This window comes from Colobus angolensis, unplaced genomic scaffold (assembly GCF_000951035.1).
Source record: "Colobus angolensis palliatus isolate OR3802 unplaced genomic scaffold, Cang.pa_1.0 Scaffold35, whole genome shotgun sequence".
NCBI classification, from domain to species: domain Eukaryota; kingdom Metazoa; phylum Chordata; class Mammalia; order Primates; family Cercopithecidae; genus Colobus; species Colobus angolensis.
In genome coordinates, this window is record NW_012116821.1 from 2,808,656 (window position 1) to 2,833,343 (window position 24,688).

General features: G+C 40.7%; 1 protein-coding gene across 1 annotated transcript in view; it reads right to left on the reverse strand.

The window, feature by feature from the left end:
* TMEM242 (transmembrane protein 242) overlaps nucleotides 1-14,376 on the reverse strand; it is a 33,835-nt gene extending 19,459 nt beyond the window's left edge. Inside the window, exons 1-3 of the mRNA XM_011952756.1 lie at nucleotides 13,310-14,376; nucleotides 12,606-12,706; nucleotides 6,663-6,800 (exon numbers count right to left, since the gene is read on the reverse strand). Of these exons, the coding sequence (XP_011808146.1) occupies nucleotides 6,663-6,800; nucleotides 12,606-12,706; nucleotides 13,310-13,397 (327 nt within the window). The 5' untranslated portion in view covers nucleotides 13,398-14,376. The remainder of the gene's footprint in view (nucleotides 1-6,662; nucleotides 6,801-12,605; nucleotides 12,707-13,309) is intronic.
* Nucleotides 14,377-24,688: the final 10,312 nt, after the last annotated feature.

Here is a 24,688-nt window from a genome sequence, read left to right on the forward strand (position 1 = left end):
TCTCAAACAAACAAAACAAAACAAAACAAAACAAAATTATACCTAGGAGCAGCTACAAAAAAGAACTGTAGAAAATACATTTTATTAGAGTACATCCAATACTGTCCTAGAGGAAAGATACAATTTTACTTCCCTTAAAGATTCTCTCTTATAATAGGAAAGTATAACGTCCATTTATAGAGACATATTTAAAATATATCTGTTTTATTTACATGCTTTACTTTTTGTTTTTTAAAGAAAAGGAGGTCTGGGCTCTTGAAAAAGCAGCAACATCTATCAGCAGATGAGGAGGCAAGACGGGGCCCTGGAAAGCTGTGCAAGACTCCAATCACAAGTCACTTCCATAAAAGCCTTTCTAGCAGCAAGGACTCAGGAGAAATACAGGAAGAAAGACAGTTGGGGGTGGGAGTGGATTATTTTCTATCAATCAGATTGGCAAAGTTTCAGAGTAATAGAAGCAAGGCAAGCAGGGCAAGGATGCCAGGAAACTTTTATGCATTTTGTATAAACTTTTCTGGAGGGCTGGTTAGCAACAAATATCAAAAACATTTAAAAAATGCACCTTGACTCAACAAACAATAACATCTTTTGTGCAACAAGATGTATGCCTACTGATTCCCTATGGTATTTAATAGTGAAAAATTACAATCTAAATGCCATTGGCAGGAGACCGATTAAATACATTATAATACACAATAGCATTCCATACAGTGATTAAAAGTGATGGAGATTTATATACTCTGCTGTGCAAAGATGTTCCTGTGACTGTTTAGTGAAAAAAGATCCCAGAGTAGCAGGCAGTAAAATAGCATTTCTATACAATTCTATGAATATGCCTACACAAGATTGTCCAAAATGATGTTTCTACTGTAATTATGATTACAACTTAGTAGAATTTCTGGTGATTTTTGCTTTTTTTTGTACTTTTCCACATTGATTTTTTTTTTTTTTTTTAAACGAGTACATATTTTTACAAAAAATACCCAAGGCTGTCTTTTTTTTCTTTTTTGAATAAAAAGGTCCTCAATATATATAAAGATAAATACTGTTTTTTGTTTGTTTCTTTGTTTTTAAACAGGGTCTCTGTCACCCAGACTGGAGTGCAGTGGTGTGATCTTGGCTTCCTACACTCTCAACCTCCCAGGGCAGGTGCTCCTCCCACACCTCAGCCTCCTGAGTAGCTGGGTCTACGAGCACGTGCCACCATGCCTGGCTAATTTTTTAAACTTTTTTTGTAAAAACAGGGCCTCGCTATGTTGCCTAGGCTGGTCTCAAACTCCTAGACTCAAGCAATCCTCCTGCCTCAGCCTCCCAAAGTGCTGAGACTGCAGGCATGAGCCACCGCCCAGCTAACAAATACTTCTTATCCCATGGTAAAGGGGTAAAAAACAAATCAAAAACTCCCTTCATTTATACATTAATTTAAAAAGTTAAATAACTGGACAATTTAAAGTATTTCACAATAACTAAGAACATTTTTGCTGATAGTTTTTATTACAATTGAGGTTTCAGCTCCTGTGAGGACAAGAACTATAAATTATCTGTAAATTCCTACTATACCAGGCATCATGAATGCATTCTCTAGAAGCCCCAGTAAAGGTTAGCAATGGTAATTCTGCCAGTCCTTTGAGATAATCACCTCCCTACAAACATAAGCACAGGTCCACAGACATAGAGCATACTCCCTTGATAAAAGTTCTAATCATACCAACTAGGAATTATTTAGATATTTCATGTTTCTCCTTCTAAGGGGAGGAAAAAAGTCAAGGTAGTCTACCTATAAATAACGGAAACCTCTTCAGAATCCTTCAAGTATCAACACCTACTATAAATAATAAAAGGTAAAAAAGTTTAAAAGTCACTGCTCTTGAGTTACATGTAAATAACTATACGTAAACAGCAAGGTTTCTTTTTCTTCTTTGATAGTTTGGGAACTACCACTTAGTACAAGAGTTCCTTAGAGCATTTGCCTCAACTATTCTCCAAACGTAAACTATCTGTCCTGATAAAACAACCGAATCATAGTACCCCAGCATGCACTCACTCGGCCTCACCGTAGTGCCCCAGCGTGCATTCTCATATCATGTACACAGCTGATTTAGGAGACTACAAACCCAAAGGAAACGTTCATCTTTTTTTCCACAATTAAGTTATTGTGATAAAATTAGTGCTATCTTAAATATAATCATATAATAAAATAGCATATTTGAAATTAATTGATGAACACAAACTGATAGTCAAGCTGTGCTTGCTGGCCAGGCTGGGCAGGGGAGCAAGGTAGATATTGAACTGGCACTGATTTCTCCCCATTGTCAATGCTGGGCAAACTTACCTGCCTTGGTCTAACACGACATCTTCTCCTACCTCTCCTTCTTTAGAACCTCTGATTAAATGATATACCACTGTGTAAAATACACATGTGTTTATATTATTATATGTGTTCTATGTGAAATGAAATTGCAGAATAATTATGAATAAACAAACAATAAAACCAAAATACTTCTAAGAAACTGAAGTTTCACTTTAAGCATTTTAAACATGTTCCCTTTTAGGCCAGCAGATGTAGCTGTGAATTAAAATAGGAACTACAAGGACTTTCATCAAGATGCTCTAGGTTAGCCATTAGATGGCACTCTTTTGTATTGGAACTGGGTTTCTATCAGAGATTTAATACAATTCAAGCTAGCTACTTACAATTATTTAACACTGGAGTCGATTTTGATTTACGTGCATTTATCTAGAATGATCATCTCAATTATTTATTGAGTGCAAAGACTTGGACCATCTCTGTTCAACATTTTCTGACTGAGACTGTTCTTAGTCACACAAAGATGAGACAGTACATACACAGTGAGAGAAGTTCTTACTGGACTCAGGGTAACCTCATAATTATCATCAAAACTCTCTAAATGCTGAGCTGAATATACCACATTGCTGTCTGCAAGCCTCAGAGCAGGGTCATACCATAAGAATTTGCTTAGAAAGTCAACAGGAAATGCTTACCACTTTACAGGGTAGCCGTGTCTTAGCACAGTGTATGGCTCAGGGGAAGCCCACAAATGACTTTAGAATGAACAAACCAGCAAATTAGCAAACACTACTGCCTTTAAAAGATGTGTCCTTGAAAAGGTATCAGTGGGTTCATTTTTCTGTGGGCCTTCTCAGACATGGAGATCAAACTGATATGCCTAATGATCTATATGTAGAGAGAGTGTATATGCAGTCTCTCTTTTTAGTTAGACATAAAGATGTCAGGAACTCTGTCTTTCTTTGTGGTCTCAGCACCTAACCCAATCCCAGGTACCCAGCAGAGACTGAGTAGATATTTCCTACTTATCACTGGATGACATAAAGATGCAATATAAAAGGATTCCACATATTCTTATATTCAGTAGTACCAACCAGAAAATATTTTTTCTCCCCAAAATATCCTATTTAGGCAGCAATCCTTGTATTAATGCCAAAAAACAAAGAAGTTCACATTCTACCCATCTTCAATGCTGGGCAAACGTATCTGCTTTGTTTGGTAACAACATAGCTTCCAATACCTCTCCTTCTTTGGAACCTCTGATTAAATGATATACCACTGTGTGAAATACAAATGTATATTTATATTTAAGGATGTGTTCTATGTGAAATGAAATTCCATAATAATTATGAATAAAAAATTGGATTACTCTAGCACGGTTGGATTATTCTAGCCCATAAACATTGAATTATCAAGTGTATAATTCAGATAACCTAATTTTATTGGTTTATGAAAACTGGGATTGACTGTTCTAAGTGAGACTTCGTATTTTCAAACACCTTAACATTTTACTAAGTTTGTGACCCACATTACTCAGCACTGCAAACACCACATATCAGTTCCACACAGTTCATGTAAACTGCTAGCAGACTGTCATTTTTATAGAAACTAGAAGCTTAATAACTTTATTACTAAGTACTACTTAATAATCTGAAGATTCAGACCTGGGTTTAAATCTTGACACTGCCAGTTACAAGCTATGTGACCTTGGGCAAGTGATTTAACCTCTTTGAGCCTCAATTTCCTCATTTATAAAATGGAGGATATTAATATCTGCTAGATAGTTATTATGAAGATTAAATAATCTGCTACGTCTAAAATGTCTGTGCAATGCCTAAAATGGAAAAAGTGGTTTTATATTGGTCAAAAGCAAAATTGAGGTTAAGAGCAAAAATCATGAAAAATCTTCAGTCACAGATTTTCTGTCTTTTCAAGCAATCTCTAATTTAGTATTACAAACAATGACTAGCCAGCAAAGTCAACTCGAAAATCAAGGTGAGGGCCGGGTGCAGTGGCTCACACCTTTAATCCCAGCACTTCGGAAGGCTGAGGCAGAAGATCACTTGAGTCCAGGGAGTTCGCAACCAGCCTGGGCAACATAGTGAGACTTCATCCCTACAAAAAATTTTCAAAAGTAGCCAGGCATAGTGGCATATGCATCTGCAGTCCCAGCTACTCAGGAGGCTGAGGCGGAAGATCACTTGAGTCTAGGAGTTCGCAACAAGCCTGGGCAACATAGTGAGACCTCATCTCCACAAAAAATTTAAAAAAAAGTACCCAGGCATAGTGGCATATGCACCTGCGGTCCCAGTTACTCAGGAGGCTGAGGTGGGAGGGTTGCTTGAGCCTAGGAGGCTGCAGTGAGCTGAGATCGCACCGTTGCACTCCATCCTGGGCGACAGAGGAGGACCCTGTCTCCAAAAAGTCAAAAATAAAAATAAAATTTAAAAACAAAGGTTAGACTAGGAGAAAAGCACCATCATCTGTCTATCAGTGTATTCTGAGTGAAAAGCACAGCAATGTTTATGTTCGTTTAAGATTAAACTAAATATGAAAATCTCAATAATGCCTATGAGGTTGTTCCTGCAACCCTGCCAACTTGCCCCAGTTTCTTCCTCCCTGCTGAATCATTCTCATCAGCATATACATGCTGTTAATTCTCCCAATGTAAAATACAATAAGTGATAGACTATCTCTTGATCCCATTCTTTTTTCCAGCTATGACTCCATTTCCTTCCTTCACTTTGTGGCAAAACTCAAGACTCACCTAGACACACTGCCTCTGATTCTCCTCCATTCCCTTTTGAATCACTCAGACTTTACTCCACCATTTCACCAATGGTTGTCACACTGCCAAACCCGGTGAATTATCAATCCTCATCTTATGTAACTTCTCACCAGCATACAACAGTCAGTCGCTTCTCCTTGAAATGTTTTCTTCACCTGGTGTCTAAGTCACCAGGCCAAGGAGATTTCCCTCTTCAGCAGGGTACTTTCCCCTCATTCCTCAACCTCTTAACCTTAGGAGTCCCCAAGAATTCCTTCCTCAGACCTCTTCTCTTCTCTTTCAACCTTTACTGCCTTGGTGAGTTAATCTAGTCTCATGGCTTTATATGCTACCCATATACTGATGAGTCTCAAATTCAAATCTTCACCTTGTACTTCTCCCCTAACTCTCAACTTCTATATCTAACTGCTTACTTGCTCTCTATCTCGCTATCAAACAGATGTGTCAACCTCACAAGTCACAGATCGAGCTCCTGACATTATCTCCCAATGCCTCCTCTTCTCACACTGCTCCCCACCCATCCTTCAGTTGCTCAGGCCAAAAGTCTGGATGACATCCAACTTCACTCTTTCTCATACCCCACATCCAATCAACAACAAATCTTTGCTGACTTGACCTTCAAAATATATCAAGAATCTGTTTTTATCAACTTTACCACTGCCACCTATCTCAAACTACTGCCAATTCTCACCGGTCATGAAGGGTCCGGTCCACAGAACTTTCGACCAGTTGTTTAAAAAAAAAAAAAAAAAGAAGGCAGTCATTCTTAATGTAATGCTCTGTAGCTTGAGGTATAAATTTTATATATATATATACAAACATAGACACACACACACACACACACACACAAGCTTTTAGGATTTTTTCCAAAAATATGTAAATAACACATTAATAATTTAAATAATTTTAAAATGCTTTAACTCTTTTACAAAGATTATATATATATGATATCAAACAGCATAGAAAGTTGTTCCAAATTAATAATTTTATTGAACAAACAGCTAATGTCAATTTATTTATTTATTCTATTTTGTTTTTGAGACAGGGTCTCACTCCATTGCCAAGGCTGAAGTGCAGTGATCTTGGCTCACTGCAGCCTCAGCCTGTGAGGCTCAGGTGATCCTCCTACCTCAGCCTTCCGAGTAGCTGGGACTATAGGTGCATGCCACCACACCCAGCTGATTTTTTTGTAGAGACAGGATTTCATCACATTGCCCAGGCTGGTCTTGGACTTTGGAGTTCAAGTGATTTGCCTGCCGCAGGCTCCCAAGGTGCTGGGGTTATGGGCGTAACCCACTGCACCTGCCCTAATGTCAATTCATATAGAACATTAGCTATAAATTAGTCATTACTTAATTTATTTGAAGTTTTACCACCTTCAAAAATTTTATTTATTAGTAATAAGAAGCTGTCTAGTTATTAGTAAGAATTTAGTCATGTACTCTGTCATCATTTCCCTAGACAGTGACCAAACTACATGCAAATAAATTTGAAAACCAGGAAAATTTAGAACACAGTCAGCAGAATAAACATCTAGATACCAGTGACAAGACTGTAGTTACTTACACTGTGAACTCCTAAAGCTTTCCAGACTGCGAAGCTAATCACACCAACCCCACACCATGCATACAGTGAGCCCCAGCCCAGAGCTCGCAAGGCAAGGGAAGACCCACTTTCCGGTAATGCAGCCGTGGCCATACTTCCCTGAAATGAGACAGAAAAGTTGAAGTAAAAACAATCAGTGCAGAAAGAATAAGCACTCTGGGGGTGTTTGCAAATTTTTCTCTGTGCAAGCAACATGATATTAGGAAGCTAGGTTAATCCAAGTTCTAATTCTAGCTTTGCTACTTAATGATTGCATGCCTTCTCGGACTCACAAATATTTGAGTATGTAAGGCACCAGGCCTGTTAATTCTTCTAGAAAAATCCTAGACCATTTTGTCAAGATTTCTCTATCCCCCATTCATTGGCATTTTCACAGAATGACATTAAACCTAATCTGATAAGAGACAGCAAATTTTTAACATCCTGTCTTCCATCTGGAAATACATTTCCCTTTACTAGAGTCCTTTTTCTTTTTTACAATAACTTCCTTTATATTGTTCAATCTATTTCTTATTTATTTATTTTGAGTCTCACTCTGTCACCCAGGCTAGACTGCAGCAGCATGATCACAGCTCACTGTAGCCTCAAACTCCCTGGCTCCAGCAATTCCCCCGCCCAACCCCACCCCCACCTCAGCCTCTGGAGTTGCTAGGACTACAGGTGTGCGCCATCACATCTGGCTAATTTTTTTTTTTTTTCTTGTACCAACTCCTGGCCTAAAGCAATCCTCTCATCTCAGCCCGAAATGAGTTATTACTAGTTGCCTGTATTCAAAAATGAATCTTAGTGGAAACTTGATTGTTAGACGTTGATCTGTCATTATTAAGATTTTTTCTAAATTATTTTATTAAGTTTCATTATTCACTTTAAAACAATCTAATCACAAGCTTTATTCTCTGGGGAAGAATGTCACATGACATTCAGACACCATGGTTCAAAATTTTCAAAATGGACACTGGCTGACTTGCTATAGGAAAACACTGACTTGCCAAAAGATAACACTGTGTTAAAGGATCTTTAGATATAGCCACATGTGCAAGCCATACATGTGTACACATGTAGATATGGCTACACTATTCCTCACTAACACATTATTTTTCTTAAATTAAAATTAAGGCATTTGTATATGGAAGTTAACAAATCATATTGCAATTAGGGTATACAGAATCCCCAAGATGAAACAGAAAAATTATTTTCTAAATGAGAACTCTGTATTTATAATACCTCTTGTGCCTGAAGATACGGGTGCCCCTTATCGTCTACCACTTACCAGAACCCTTGAAAAAGCAGGTGATAAAAGTAACCTGTTATTGATATGTGTGGCACTACCACGAGCAAAGTGTTCAGTCTGTCAGAAGGTAGGCGACATACTTACAAATACGGTTCGCAGTTTTCGCTTTTCTTCAGTCTAATCCTGGGATGAATTTTATGTAAATCAAATGAATTCTTTTTTCTTTTTTTTTTTTTTGAGATGGAGTTTCACTCTTGTTGCCCAGACTGGAGTACAATGGCGCCATCTCGGCTCGCTGCAGGCTCCGCCCCCCGGGTTCATGCCATTCTCCTGCCTCAGCCTCCTGAGTAGCTGGGACTACAGGCGCCCGGCACCTTGCTGGCTAATTTTTTGTATTTTTAATAGAGACAGGGTTTCATCGTGTTAGCCAGGATGGTCTCGATCTCCTGACCTTGTGATCCGCCCTCCTCGCCCTCCCAAAGTGCTGGGATTACAGGCGTGAGCCACTGCCCCCGGCCTTGGCTGTGTTTTCATATTGTGCAATACATTTTTTAAAATATCGATTTTTATAACTTTCCAGAAGTTGTAACTGTATCAGAAAGATGAACGACTTGCCCTTTTTATCTACTCATTACATAAGTGGGTATTAAAATAACTCGGTTATTTTATGAATTTTTTCCTGCCATAATGTTAAGATAAGCAGGGACACCAGATATTTCAGATAAATAGACTTTGCATGTGATTATGTATTTTCTTCAGTTATTTTAACCAAATAGACATATAATACACGTTAGTTTCTCTTATGGCACCTCATTTAGTCTACCAATTATGAGACCGACGTACAAATGCAAGATATACTAGTTAACAAAAGTGTTGATCTATTTTAATAGATCGACCAAAGAAGCTCAAGAGCAGATTACTTGGCCACTTTTATCTTGCACCTTCCTCTTTCTGTTTATTCAGGAAATTACAAAGAAAAATGAAAGTCCATTCAGCATCTATTATTGCTTTTCAACTCCCAGTCGTTTTGCATGAGACACAGCTAAGACGATGAAAACAGGACATTAAAAGGATAGCTATCATCCCAAAATAAAAGCGGTGTAGGCAGTCCCCAACTGACAAGTTTATCATTTTAAAGTCCTCTGGGGTTACAATTTGAATCTGTTTTAATATCTAGAATCCCAGGCTAATGGACAGAAGTCTATTTAAATAGCAATATTACTAAAAATTGTAACATTTCTTCCCTAGAAGTATCCAAAGATGGGAAGAGTACCAGGTTGGGCAAGTTGCTTAATTCATCTGTGCCTCAGTTTCCTGCCCTTTAATGGGGACCACACGTAACAGTCCTGCCTAGGGCCGTGAGGGGAGTTCAGTGAGTAAAGCCCACAGAAGAGCAGCCACCACATGCTAAGCACTCAAATGTTAGATATCATTCATGTTAGAAAAGACCTCCAGGTGGCAACTGTGAAGTATACTAAGTGACATTCTTAGACTGGTGCTTGCTCAGTGTACACGCATTAACTGTGTGCTCCAAAATCTCTGAGTTCTTCTACAAACCATTTTACCTCTGAAACAGAGTCTGGGTAAGTGGTCATACTCTAATTCCAGTGTTTTCCCAGAGGAAGATAGAACCATCTAAAACAGGGGTTCTCAAACTTCCTGGTCTCAGGATCCCTTTATACTTGGGCCCTAAAGACTTTCAATTAGGTGGGTTGTATTTATCAATATTTAATATATCAGAAATTAAAATTAAGAAATTCTTAATTTGTATTAGTCATTTAAAAATAGTAAATCGTTCTAGATTAATACAAGTCTAGTTTTTAGGAAAAATTACTTTTCCAAAACAAAACTGTGCAAAGAGAGACAATGTTTTACATTTTTGTTACTCTTTTATTTATTTATTTTTTATTATTTGAGACAGAGTCTCGCTCTGTCACCCAGGCTGCAGTGTAGTGGCATGATCTCAGCTCACTGTAACCTCCACCTCCTGGGTTCAAGCAATTCTCATGCCTCAGCCTCCCAAGTAGCTGGGATTACAGGTGCATGCCACCATGCCCAGCTAATTTTTGTATTTTTAGTAGAGACAGGGTTTCACCATGTTGCCCAGGCAGGTCTCAAACTCCTGGCCTAGAGTGATCTGCCCAAAGTGCTGGGACTACAGGCGTAAGCCACTGCACCCGGCCTGTTACTCCTTTAAATGTCTAGCTTAATAAAAGATAGATGAATTTTCACATCTGCTTTTGTATTCAGTCTGTTGCAAGATATTATCTTTGGTGAAAATAAACAAATAAAATGTGGCCTCACACAGATATATGGTCACATTTTTGGAAAAGGGAAGAATATTGTAATAGCTTTTCCTTCTCTGATAATACACCAAAACAAATAACTTATGAAGGATTAGTTGCAACATGGAACCTGGAGTCATAACAATAAATTTTTTTGTAATTTCTTATTAAAATCCATTAGTCTATTTTGCACTTTGAATGGACTTTAAGCCCAGGTATCATGCTCATTCAAAAGATACTGGTTATATAGATCTTTCAAGTTATACAGATTTTCAATTGTTGACACCATTTATTAAAATAATATTTTTAAAAACACATCATTAATATCACCATAAAATCTCATTGGAAAAACCATTAAATACTGAGCAACTGTTAAGCTCATGATGACAGATAAAAGTTTTCTAAAATCTAATTTTTCACTCGAAAGCTTGAATTTTATCAGTGGCAATAAATACTGACAACAGTTTGCTTGAAAAGACAAGCTCATTTTATTCATTATTAAGATGTCTGCCAAATACCCACTTCTGAATAAGCATAGTTTGTCAGTTGTTCTTTCAAGGAAAAATGATATTCTATAAGAAAAAAGTGGCTAGTTCAGCTTGCAATTCAATTGCTTTTCTAGAGAAAAAAATCCTACTTCAGTATAAAATAGAAATGCTTTATGTATTTCCCATTTCTTGCTTTTTTTTTGTTTTCTTTTTTCTTTTTTTTGAGATAGAGTCTCGCTCTGTCGCCCAGGCTGGAGTGCAGTGGCATGATCTCACTGCAAGCTTCACCTCCCGGGTTCACGCCATTCTCCTGCCTCAGCCTCCAGAGTAGCTGGGACTACAGGCGCCCGCCACCACACCCGGCTAATTTTTTGTATTTTTGGTAGAGACGGGGTTTCACCATGTTAGCCAGGATGGTCTTGATCTCCTGACCTTGTGATCTGCCCGTCTCGGCCTCTCAAAGTGCTGGGATTACAGGTGTGAGCCACTGCGTCTGGCCTTGTATTTCTCATTTCTTTACACAGAATATTAAAAAGAGGTTTATTCGAGGGTCATGATTTAATAAAATTATTTTATTTCTTCAACAAGGGCATTCTTAAGTAATGCTGGCTTTAAAAAATACAGGTACTTTGTAATGAAGAACACAACGACTTTCAGCACAGTTTGGTGCTACTGCCTTAGTTAGATCAGGGTATCAGTAGTTTTACTCTCCACTGCCTCTGTACCATTAGTACAAGCATCTTACTATCATTATGAAAATAGTTCTGACTTCATGGACCCAAGGATCAAGGATTAGCAGGGTTCTGTGGACCACAGTTTGAAATACTGTTAGACCCTGAAGGGCATTTGTGATGATCAAATCTCAGAACAAAATAGGATGGAAAGTTGTGAATATGTGTACGTGCTCCCACCAGCCCCAGAGAATCCCTAGTTTTCATTAGATTATTAAAATGATCAGTGAGCCAAGGATTAACATAACTTAGATTTAGAAATCAACCAAAATTCTACTGTTAAGGCACTACTTTGGTTTCTACCACAAAATATATTTCTGCTCTGAAAACATTCTATAACATAGAGAGAAAATGACCCACAAGGTCCATAGCAGTGATTTAGGAAGCTCCATGTAAGTATTCAGAGGGGATCCAAGCACACTTTAAATGTGGTCTCTTGCCATTATGGTATCAATAAGGCTTAAGTATGATTATTAAACATAAATGTAAGTTGGAAAGGAAACTTTTTATGATGTTTTACATAACACTTTTCCTCCATAGCACACATCAAATTGTAATTACACAGTTATTTGTGTGAATATTTATTTATTTTTGAGACAGAGTCTTGCTCTGTCACCCAGGCTGAAGTGCAGTGGTGCGATCTGGGCTCACAACAACCTCAGCCTCCTGGGTTCAAGTGATTCTCCTGCCTCAGCCTCCTGAGTAGCTGGGACTACAGGAGTGCACCACCATGCCAGGCTACCCAGCTAATTTTTGTATTTTTAGTAGAGATGGGTTTTTGCCATGTTGGCCAGGTTGGTCTCAAACTCCTGACCTCAGGTGATCCACCCCTCTGGGCTTCCCAAAGTGCTGGGATTACTGGCGTGAGCCACAACACCTGGCCCAAATTTAGATTTAAAGTCATGTTGTGAATAGGAAATGTACCAGACAAGCTTTCAAAGTCTTGTTCTGCTAAAATTTAAGAGACCACATAAGCACATCTTTCTAAATGAAAATAAAGATCGTTGGTTAATTTGTACATTTCTAGAATCCATGAGCGTATATAAATTCACATCTTAAAGCAATGTGGAAAGCCATCAATATTTTCTTTATTTTTTCTATGCAAAAGCTGCTGTATATTGTAAACAAAAACAATAACGATGCTATGAATGGATTTCAGTGTCACCAACCTTATTGAACCATTCAGGGCTTTTCTTTTTAGCCAATGATAATGTTGTAATAAATCCAGCTAGCATTCCCGCTGCAGCAACAGTACCAAGGAAAATTCCACCTGCCAAGAGTTTCAGGGAGGAGGGGGGATATTTCAAAAATTAAATAAAAAGAGGTTAAAAAGACGTACAAAAGTAAGTTTAAGATACTATTCGAGTTACAATCAAAATCACTTTTGAAATTCAAGAAACCATGGCTAAGCAGCTCTTGCTAACAGTAAATGCCAGTGGCTGAGAAACTCGCGTGACCTCACGACCTCTGGTTCCTTGAGTCATTCCGAGTTATTATTCCCGAGCGCAGAGAATAGGCTCAGCTTCCCTTCCCCCTCTCCCCTGGGACCACGGCGTGAAGTTTCTCACGGGGAGACAGAGACGATGGCAATCAGAAAAGGCAAGGCTCGAGAACAGCTGCAGAGGTGATGGGGAAATATGGCACGCCCAGGAGAATAGTTGGCGGGATCTGCCCCCCGCCCCGCCCAAGGGGAGACTCCACCCAGCAAGCTACCTACCCGCCCTGGGGCCGCCAGACTCCGCGGGCTAAACTCAGGGGCAAGCCCAAGCTAAGGGTTCCCAAAGCGGGATGTGTGTGAATACCCGCCCCAGCGCAAGCCAGGGTCCGGGGTTAGCTCTCCCCGACGCCCGCACCTCACCACAGCACACCTTACCTTTAACCAGGAAAAGCCGGTCATCCGTGGACCCCGGAGCCTCCAGCCCAGAGGCCGGCTGCCCAGTTCCAGCGCCCGCTGTCTCCATGCTTAGGTCGCCTCTAGTGCGTCCGTCCCCAACTGGGCACGGGTGGAAGCGAGAGCGAGGCGGAGGAGAAAGGTTCCGCTGCCGCCTCCTCCTGTGCAATCTGAAGAAGGGTCCGGAGTGCGGCCGCTGTCCCCAAACCCTCCTCCCGCGCCCAGGCAGGGAAGACGTGCTGTGCCCAGCGCCGAGGGCGATGCCCTCCAAGGCCGTCTCCTAGGGAGGATCACTTTATTTCTCCAAGGAGATCATTGGTGGACTTAAGTGATTACTTTGGCTGTTTGAAAGAACGCTCAGCCCCGACTGTAGGAGGCAGTGAGGGTCGCAGATTGCGCCAGGATTCCAGGCCCCGCCTGCTGTGAGACCTTGGAGCTCATTTTCCTGATCAAGCTTACATTGTGTCCAACGATTTGGCCAACGCTAACACTCCACGATTCTAAAACGCAGGCCTTGGTCTTCTGTTTGTACTTTTCTAGTTAACTTCCTAACAGTGGTAAGGAAGGGTGTAAGTGACAGGCTTTCTCCCTGGAGGAGAGCCAGCCACCCGGCTCTGCGGTGACAGGTCCCCTCGCCGCGGTGTGAGTGCTTGGCCTCCCTCGGGAAGTGGAACACTTACAGGATGACCGAATGAAGGTACCACCCCCGAGAGGAGAGCGAGGCCCGCTCGAAGGCCTTGCAGAGCTGCCGGGAACGTTGACAGCTAGCAGGTTTGGGTGTTCTGCTGGAAGGCTGGTTTGCCCATTCTGTAAATAGCCGTGGACAGGAGGAGGCTAGTGGTGATAGAAAATCTTTTCAGCCTCTCAGAGAACAATGACATCTTGTAAAATACGGCGGTCTCTCTGCCATTTGTCCTGCCCCCCAGCACTGGAGGGCATGAGCTTCCTGAGGATGGAGATAGGACTCGATGTTCAGTTTATATCCCTCAGCTTTCAGCTATTACCTGGTTACCAACAACAAATGCATGTTGGATGGATGAGCAAATGAATGCATCTATTTTTGCATCAGTGAAGTGCAGTTGATAACTCAAACCTGGGCTCGGGTCCTAAACCGCTTCTCAGGTTTGTGAACTTGGGGTAACTTAGCCCCTCTATACCTCAGTTTTCTCACCTGTAAAATTTAAAAACTGATAGTAGGCCAGGCGCGGTGGTTCACGCCTGTAATCCTAGCACTTTGGGAGGCTGAGGCAGGTGGATCACCTGAGGTCAGAAGTTCGAGATCAGCCTGGCCAACATGGTGAAACCCCGTTTCTACTAAAAATACAAAAATTAGCGGGGCCTAATGGTGTGGGCCTGTAATCCCAGCTACTCAGAAGGCTGAGGCAGGAGAATCGCTTGAACCTGGGAGGGAGAGTTTGCAGTGAGCTGAGATCGAGCCATTGCACTCCAGCCTGGGCGACAAGAGCAAAACTCTGCCCTCCATCCCCTGCCTCCAAAAAAAAAAAAAATTGATAGTACCTAACTCAGGATTGCTGTGAGAATTAAATGAAGCAACATCTATAAAGAAGTTAGCACAGTGCCTGGCACACATAAATATTCAATACATGTTACCTCTAACTATTACCACCTGTGATTCCAGTAGCTATTTTGCTGCATTGCCTATGGGGATTTTTTAAAATGATGGATTACCGAGGTCTGCCATGGATTACTGCTCTGAAGGCCCGCGGGTGGCAGGACAGAATGTAAAAGCTCCGTGGGGGTTCTGAGGATAAAAAACTACTGCTCTGTTCAAATTTTTGTGTGGATGAGATCACACAGAATGTATGTGACCTTTGGATTTCCTGGAAATACAATGTCAGTATCTGAAAGGGCTTTTAAGCTGGTAAATGCTGTGCTAATTTGTTGAAGGACCTATCCTTTTTCCTTCCCCTCATACATAACAGTGACCATAGCTGCTAACGTGTATTGAGTGCTTTCTATATATCTGACATTGCACTAAGTGCTTCAAGTACATTATCTCATTTATTTCTCTCCATAAACTCAGAAAGACTAACTTGCTCAAGCTCACACAGCTGTTAAGTGGCAGAGACAGGGCTTAAAAGCAGGTCCTTCCTTATCCACTGTGCCAGTGGTCCTCAAGTGTGAACGAGAATATTGGAATCACCTGGAAGGCTTATTGCACTCAGCTTTCTGGGCCCCATTCCCAGAGTCTGTGACTCAGTGGGGGCTGAGAACGTGTATGTCTAAGTTTCCAGGTGATGCTGTTGCCACTGGTTCCACTTTGAGAACGTCTTCTCTGTGCCTTCCCCTTATGGATTACACCTCTTAAAACCCACACCATACACTTTAACGCTTGGAAATCTGTTTTCCCAAGACTGCTTAGGGAGAAAAAGTGCAGACTCCTCCACTCTCTTCTTTGCTGTCCCCTTAAAAAAGGGCAGAAACTTTTATTTTATTTTATTTTATTTTAAGGATTAAGCTGGGTATAGTGGCTCAAACCTGTAATCCTAGCACTTTGGGAGGTTAAGTGCAGATCACTTAAGGTCAGGAGTTTGAGATCAGCCTGGCCAATATGGCGAAACCCCGTCTCTACTAAAAATACAATTAGCTGAGTGCGATGGCGGCACCTGTAATTTCAGCTACTCGGGAGGCTGAGGCAGGAGAATCCCTTGAACCCAGGAGGCAGAGGTTTCAGTGAGCCAAGATCATGCTGCTGCACTCCAGCCTGGGTGACAGAGCAGACTCTGTCTCAAGGTGATGATAATAATAATAATTTAAGATTTATATCACTACTTACTGTAAGGAACAGAAGGGAGATAATAGATCTTGAAATCTAGGGAAGTTACAGAGTCCTGCATTCCAGAGCCTGCCTCCATTGAAAGTAACTGCACATCCTAGGAAACTGGCGTCTGCTTTGTTCTGGATGTTGCAGCTCACAAACCTCTACCTTCTTTCCAGATCCCCAAAGTAAAAGACCCTCTTCCTTTTTTCTACTTGAAAACTTGTTTTCCCAATATACACAGGGCTGAAAAGGCAATTGAAACAAACCAATGGTTTACACTTCAGCCTTAGATGAGCAATTTGCATTTTGAGGATCTTTGTGGGGTACACATGAAGGAGAGGAGGAGCTGTGAGTTCCTCGGTCAAGGCCTGTTTGTGGAGAGTACTGTGGCCCCATGTCTCACTAGCCCGGGCACCTGCCCTGTGACTTGCTGTGTGCCAGATCCTGGGAGATGGTGTTTCCAGAGCCTCGGAAACCTGCCACGCACTAGGACGGGAAGTCCCTGGCCCTGGGATAAGACCAAATTCCAGGCATCCCAAGTTGGAATGCTGAAAGAAAACATTTTTAAAAGACATTGTTTCCCAAGGTCTCATATCTCTACAGGACACTCAGTTGGGTACTTTGGGTAAAATTTGATTAACTGCACTGCTCTAAGAATTCCACAATCCCACCCAGACTTGTTACTATAGGAAGATATGACACAAGCTCCAAACAAATGAGTTGTAGACATTCCAAGCACAGTTTCTTTTTCTTTTTTCATTATTATTATACTTTAAGTTCTAGGGTACATGTGCACAATGTGCACGTTTGTTACATATGTATACATGTCCAAGCACAGTTTCTTTGCAGAGTGGGGACTTGAGTTCTGAAATAGCAGGGCAGCATTTCCAAGTGTGGAAACCAGAGATTAGAAAGTCACAGAGCTTTGTTGCTTCATGCAGCACCAGCAGGACTGATATTTCAATGGAAGCACGGTACCCTTCTAGAAAAAGGTAATGGAAATCTCTTGCAAGCTGAGGAGGCTACTGGGAAAGCAGGTTTATCTGAGATGGATGCTGTTGCTATTTCAGTGTTTGTTTTAGTCAGCTGAAAGTTCATGCCAGGGACACATTTGACCACATTCTTATTTCAAACGTTTTGGCTCCTGTAAATCCTATTTCAGATGTTGACAGCTAGAAACCTGTTAGCTCTACAGTTCCCGGAATTTGGATAGCCCTAGCTCTAGCTGGTTTTGAATTCTGATGGACTTTTTTCCCCATCACTTTTTAAAACATTTCTTCAGAGCTTCAATCTCTCCATGTTTAATGTATGAGGCTGAATTATTTTAAAAATCTGATAAGAGTCACATCATTGTTACTGCTACTTGATATAAGATAGTTGTCAAAAATATAGGCCACATGTAGTGGCTCATGCCTGTAATCCCAGCACTTTGGGAGGCTGAGGCAGGCATATCACCTGAGGGCAGGAGTTTGAGACCAGCCTCACCAACATGGTGAAACCCCGTCTCTACTAAAAATACAAAAATTAGCTGGCCGTGGTGGCAGGCACCTGTAATCCTAGCTACTCAGGAGGCTGAGGCATCAGAATCTCTTGAACCCAGGAGACGGAAGGTGCAATGAGCCAGGATCATGCCATTGTACTCCAGCCTGGGTGACCGAGCAAGACTGTCTCAAAAAATTATATATACATTTGTGTGTGTGTGTGTATATATATATGTGTATATATATAACATATTATATATATAAATATATAATACATATATTATATATTCATATATATAGCAGAGATCTTTAAAAGTTATTGCCAAATTAAGTGTGTGCACAGAAGAAAAGATCTGGACTTTACACTGAATTATTGACAGAGGTTACTTTGACAGAAGGGGGAGGTGAGTGTTCTATCTGTATCTCTTCTACTTTCTGCCTTAGTAAGTAAAATGCTGACCAAAGCCACGTTTTTACATATTTCTATAATGTTTGCAAAATTTTTAATAAGGGACATGTATTACTTTTGTGAGAAGGGAAAAATGGAAGGAAAACAAAATAGTTTAAATACGTATCGCCTTGTTTAAAGGATGAATTTTCGTTTAAATAGAAATGGTATGTAGGTTTCCAGGGTAACTCATCAAACTCTCCAGCAGGATACCCAGTGATAACATTCTTGGAAAGTGAGGGAATAAGAGCAAGATGCATTATGTCATAAGGAGAAGCTCTGGGCTGGCCTGAGAGCCCCCGTGGTATCTGCACCCTCGAGTTTGCTGCTCTCAGGCCTCTTGAATTCTTCCCAATATCTGCTCTGAATCCCCAGAGCTACAGCTCCTTCGAAATGGCATTAGTACGATCAATACTGTGCAGTGGAAATGGTAAGTATGGTAATAACTCCTCTTGAGTGAGCTGAAACTAGCTTGAGTCTCATTACTCATTTCCAGTTTCTCATTACTTATCTTTTAGAATCATATTCTGTAACTGCCTCAGGCTGAATAATATGTCTGTCTTTACCACAGTAAATGAGAGTTGCCATTATATATTCCTCCATTCAATTTTTCTTATTGTGGAGTATATCTTTCCTATCTCTTTCTGTGCTATCAGTTGAATTGTTACTGTTAATGAAAGACTAGAGATCTTTTCGAGAGCTGTTATATTTCATAAGCCACTAGATATTATAAAAGAGTGATGCATATAATTTCCTTTAGCTATGTTTCTCTATCTTCTTGTGAGGATCAAATAAGATCACGGATGTTCAAGCATTTTGTAAACTGTCGAGCATTCTGGCAATGTAAAGCATTGTTATTTTTAGTCCTGTGTATGTCCCAGTTACAGAAAAGACTCTTAGCATTCCTAAAAGCCAAATACATTTCCATCTATGCATTATCATTTTGCCAGTATTTCATATACAAGGACATATGTTACACTCACATTTACTATTAAAATCTGCGATAACCACTTGTGTCATTAAAGACATCTTATGTTTATTGTATTTATTGTTAATAATCTATCCTATTTTGATATATAAAAGACTATAAATTATAAAATGATTTAAACACAAGTACTATCACATGTATGATGAGAGTGAGCACATAAAGTAGTAAGACCTTTTCTGACCAAATACTGTGTTTAGATTGACTTTATTTTTTATTGACACAGCAAGTATTTACTGAGCACTTCTTATGGTCTTAAGTGCTGTTTCACTCTAGTGAAGTAAAGAGGCACAGTTCTTGGCTCATTGAAGCTTATAGTTCCATAGCCCTTAATTTTCTCAGAATTTCATCAAAACATCTTTTTGTTTGAACCTTTGCAGTTGATATTCTTTCTTGGTCTTCTATTTTCTGCCTTAATAAGTAAAATAAGGTTTAGTTCTTTCTTAAAAACTATGCAGTGCTTTAAGTCACTTCTCTGAATATCAACTGTTACGGTAAATGTTGATATAGAGGGCTTAAGAGGTTGGTCTGCATATATACCAAACCCAGACTGTCCTGTCTTGGAATTCAGAGGGGGCCTGTGGGGAAGGGACTAGTTCCTAGACGTAGGTTCAGCAACTGAGGCCTAGACAAAAAACTCAAAAGCAAGATGCAGCTGTCCCTGGGGGACAAAGCACATGCCAGGGGGTCATGGCAAGAGAGTTTTTCAGTCCAGGTGACCTAGTTGTGAGATGAAGTGGAAGGATTTTTAAGTAGGTAACAGGGCATCCTGGAATCCAGGGCAGGGAGGGAGTTCAGAACTTCAGGCAGGAAGACTGGTGTCACCAAGAAATTTGTCCATGGGTAGCAGAGTCACAGCCCCTAGGCAGAACTGAAGACCTAGAGATAGTAACTGGTAATTGTGCAAGACACAAAACCAGCTGAAATAGCAAGGAAATGAAAAAGAGACCGTTTGTCAGGAGTCCAGTTATCAGACCTGGATCACTGTGATAGAGTCAGACATACTCTGATGTTGAGTCAGCAAGGCAAATTGAGAGGCTCAGGTCCAGAAGTACATGCTGATTGAGGTCAGGATGATGGCTGGGTCTGCAGGTAGGAATGGGAGTTCAACCTTACAGGGGTGGGAGGCTCAAGGAAAGGGAGGGAAAGAAACAGGGATCTTGCCTTTAGTGGTGCAACTTGTTCATCTGCATGAGGGCCTCCATCTTGGGGGGTATGGAACAGGTTGAGTCAGGAATCCAGCCCGCATTTTGTTCACCAAAACCTTGTGCTCTGGTGCTGGAATCCAGCAGCCCTGGGGAAGGTGCACCTTTCTGGTTCACACACACAAAAGTACCACATGGGCCAATATTGGCTTTGGAAACCTTGTATTTAGATGCTAGAAACCAATTTAAAATATCCCAGCTGCTGGGAGTGTATCTCATATCTCAAGTGTAGTAAGTCAGAAAAAAAAAAAAAAAAAAATTAACAGGCTTCCAAAGTACCCAGGGCTGCAGTCTTAGAAACCATGGTATGATTAAAGAAGTGAGAAAATGTGTGTAGATTCAAAGTGTCTTTAGGATTCAGAGAATGGGGCAGATAAATATTGCTTCTGAGAGGTGCAAGCATGCTCAAGTTACTTAAATTTACATTATTCTGGAAAAATATATACACGACCCTTGGACACATTTTTATAATTTTTGTCTTCACCAACTCTTCCTCTCTGCATTGCAAGAGAATTGTCTACAGTTACTTCCCATTGGGTAGTATACTTATATTTTAGGAACACTTTATTGGGATTTGACCCCTTTGATTTAATCTTGCTTATAAAAGTAATAACCTCTTAGAATGTTATTATACAGCCTGATAAAATATTTACTATCTAGTAAATTACATATCATTTAGATGATAGTGTTTTATTTAGGTCAACTGTTCAGGGCCCAATGCCCTTTTAAAACAGTCAAAGCATTTGATGGATTCATTGCTGAGTGCACTATAAATAAATGCTACCTCAAATTCCAGACAGTGAACATGTGCTAGGGGATATATCAGAGCTGCTGTTAACAATGCCTCTTTCAAGGTGATAGAAAGAGTCTGGACTTGTCAGTTGTCTGGAAGCCAGGGTCTAGTTTCCAGCCCTGTCAGTGACGAGGAAGGATTGTCTCCATGTTTCTTTTTCCTTTTTTTGAGATGGAGTTTTGGTCTTTGTTGCCCAGGCTGGAGTGCATTGACATGATCTTGGCTCACTGCAACCTCCACCTCCCGGGTTCAAGTGATTCTCCTGTCTCAGCCTCCAGAGAAGCTGGGATTACAGGTGTGTACCACCACACCAGGGTAATTTTTTTATTTTTAGTAGAGGTGGGGTTTCACCATGTTGGCCAGACTGGTCATAAACTCCTGACCTCAGGTGATCCACGCCTTGGCCTCCCAACCATGTTTCTTAATATGGGCTTCATTTCCTTCCTCTGTAAAGTGAGGGAGGGATTGAATAGATCCGCACTTTATCCAAGTATATTTCACGGCGTGCCAGTTCCAGAAGCTGTTAGGTATTACCTGGACCAAAAACCAAAAAAACAGATTCTGTGATCAAATAAGTTTGGAAAACAAAATCTCACAGAATTGTTTGCTTCAGAGCCTCTCAGAGTCTTCAAGAGAAGGGCATAGTAAGCATTGATTCTGTAACTTATTTGACCAACAACTCTTTGTTTAGGAACATCTTGTGGCTCATACATCTTAGAATATAGATTGAGAAAATACTGACCTACTTGGTCACTAGGATTCTTCCTAGTTCCCAAACTCTGTGCTTCTAGTTAAGTTTGGAGAAATGAGACTGTTTCCTGTTGAGGACAGAGAGCAATGCCCCCTCTCTCTTGCTGCTCATGGTAAGATCTAAAAGTTAGTGATGTCTCCACTCAGAAAATTTGTCTGAACCAGAAGAGTGGTCAAAATAGCAAAGACCAAATTTCATGATGGGGTTGAAGCTTTCCTTCTACTTAAGCCAAACATAATATCTCACTTTCCCATGTCATATTCAGAGCTTTTCTTCACATTGTGAGAGAGAAGAAAGAGAGCTATTTGCTACGGGGAAAAGCCAAAATGTTCATGAATAATCTACTTCATTCCAATCAATTAGGAAGAAAAACGCAGTCCGCAAAGCATATTCTGAATTGGTATAGTTGAGAGACCAAAATAGACTGGCACACAGTAGAATTAGATTTACTATTTCAAGCCCTGCTATATATTTATCCTTATTTGGTTGTCTTTTGCAGAGTTGCATGACTATGGAAATGAGAGTGACCTTGGGTCATGTAGCTGATCATCTTGTATCCAAGAAGGATTTCTCTCAAGTTCTCCTAATTACAGATTCAGCAGCGGGTCTATTGTGACTCCTGATTTTAGAGTGCATTCTGCCTTACACACAGTTTCTCTTACAGTAACCAGGTACCCATTGTGCTGTGGTTGTGGTAGTAGCATGTACTGGAGAAATTTGATGATGTGTTGAATGCTAGTCATATCCTCAGAAAAATGGCCAGGCATGGTTCCATTTGCAGGAGTGGCTGTGTTTCATCTCACATGGTCCACTTACCTGACCAAAACGAGTTGAACCACAGTCACCACCAGACCCAAAGACAGCCAATGTATAGGCCAGCAGCTCTGCCTAGTGGGAACCACATTTATCGATGGTCTACCCAATCTGCAACACATGATGTCCTGATGACTTCCTCTCTCCTGGAACTCTATCTGCTCTTCCCTCTCCTAATGCCCTCATAGCCATCCTTTAAGGTACTATCCAGGCTTGCTTTCTCTGGCTCCCACACTGTCTTTCATGGGGATATCATGAAAGCCTGTATGGTGTCTTTGCTAGAACTGGAGAAACACACCTCTCTCATGTAAATGCATTTTATGTAATGCATTAACCTCAATGCACACCTGCACACACAGCGGCCTGTGCAGTACATGCCGTTCCCATAACCACATGTGCCACTCACACCCTCTAGAAGCAAAAGCCCATAGGGTGCCATGAGCTGAGTGGCTGGCTATACTTCCTAATATTACTAATATAACGGTTCATTCTGAAACCCCAGTCTCACCCCAGCCCACTGTGTGTTCCACTCCAGGAGTCAGATCTAATTCTAGGCCCTGGTTTTTTCCGGTGTATGCTGCTCTATTGTAGCGGCTGCACCCATAACTGACCACATCACAGATGGGTCACATGGAACTCTGGACAATATTCTTTCAGCCGATCTTTGACAAGGTCCTTCCTTTCATCACCTTATCAATAAGATTGGTTACATTTGAAGCTGGTTGACCACCTATGCCTGAAGAAGAGTGATTTACGTATGACCTGGAAGGAGACACCTGAGGTCACACCACAGGTCTCTCCTCAGCCCTGGCTATTTCAATGTATTTATAGGCAACTTAGAGCTAGAGCTAGAAGGCAGGCTATTAAATTTTTTGTAAGGCACAAAACAAGAAGGTTTGCTTATTTGATGAATGAGAGAAATGTCTCAAGATTACTTAGCTAGACAAGAACAAAAGTCAATCACACATAAAATGAACTTTAACAGGGATAAATCCAATTTTCAGAAAATACACAAGTGCAGGATGGGAGAGATTTGAACTGCAGCACTTCCCAAGACAAAGACACGGACAATTTAGTTGGCGATAATGCTGAAACAGCGGAGGTCATTGTGCGCCTGCCTAGAAATCTCTCCTGCTCATTCCCATCTGTTCTGGGGCCACCGTGGAGGAAGCGTCCTCCAAGAGCAGGCAGGCGAAGGGAGTGACAAGGAAGGTGAGAAGCCTTAGCCAGCTTATCTAAGAAGAAATCATTGAAGGAGGTATATTTAGGTTGGAGAGAGAAGAATTGGGAGGCTGGTACCTCTCTCAGGAGGCACAGAGAGAAGTTATGTTGGGTAGACCATGTCTCTACACATTTAAAATTTAAAAATTTGAAACGTCCCCAAAATGGAATTAGGTACTTTCTGAGCAAAAAATGAACATCTTTGTATGTCAACAAATATACCTCTGCAACAGCAGGTTCATAAATACATTTTTTGTATTAATATGTACAAAGCGATGTAGAAGACATTTCTCCACTGAGGGACAGGTTAGAACTTGCAAGATGGCTTATGCCACACAACATGGGCCAGCTCAGCTCCGCTGTCTCTGAAACTTTCTTTTGTCAGCAGAGCAAGAGTAGATTTATCTCTCAGGGGAAAAATTACATTAATTAGGCTCATGAGTGAATGCCAACTTAATATAGTGTAATGAAAAGTATGGCAAAAGAACCATAATGGGAAGCCAGATAACAATCAGAAAGTTGCAGGGGACACCCTTCTTTGAGGTTCTGGCAGATTAATTAGACAAATAATAAGTAAGGAAAAACCTTTAGAATGATTGAGGATTCAGTGAAGTTTCCAGCTGTAAAAGAAATCTTAATAAAAGTTTTAACTTTTCTATACATTAGCTATACCCCATTAAAATACAAAACAGAGGGGAAGAAATCCACTATGTGATGATCACAACACTTTACTGACACAAACAAGAAGACTTGACTCCATCATGCTTCTGTCCTAGAAGTCTTTTTTTTTCTTTTTTGAGACAGAGTCTCGCTCTGTTGCCCAGGCTGGAGTGCAGTGGTGCGATCTCGGCTCACTGCAACCTCTACCTCCCAGGTTCAAGC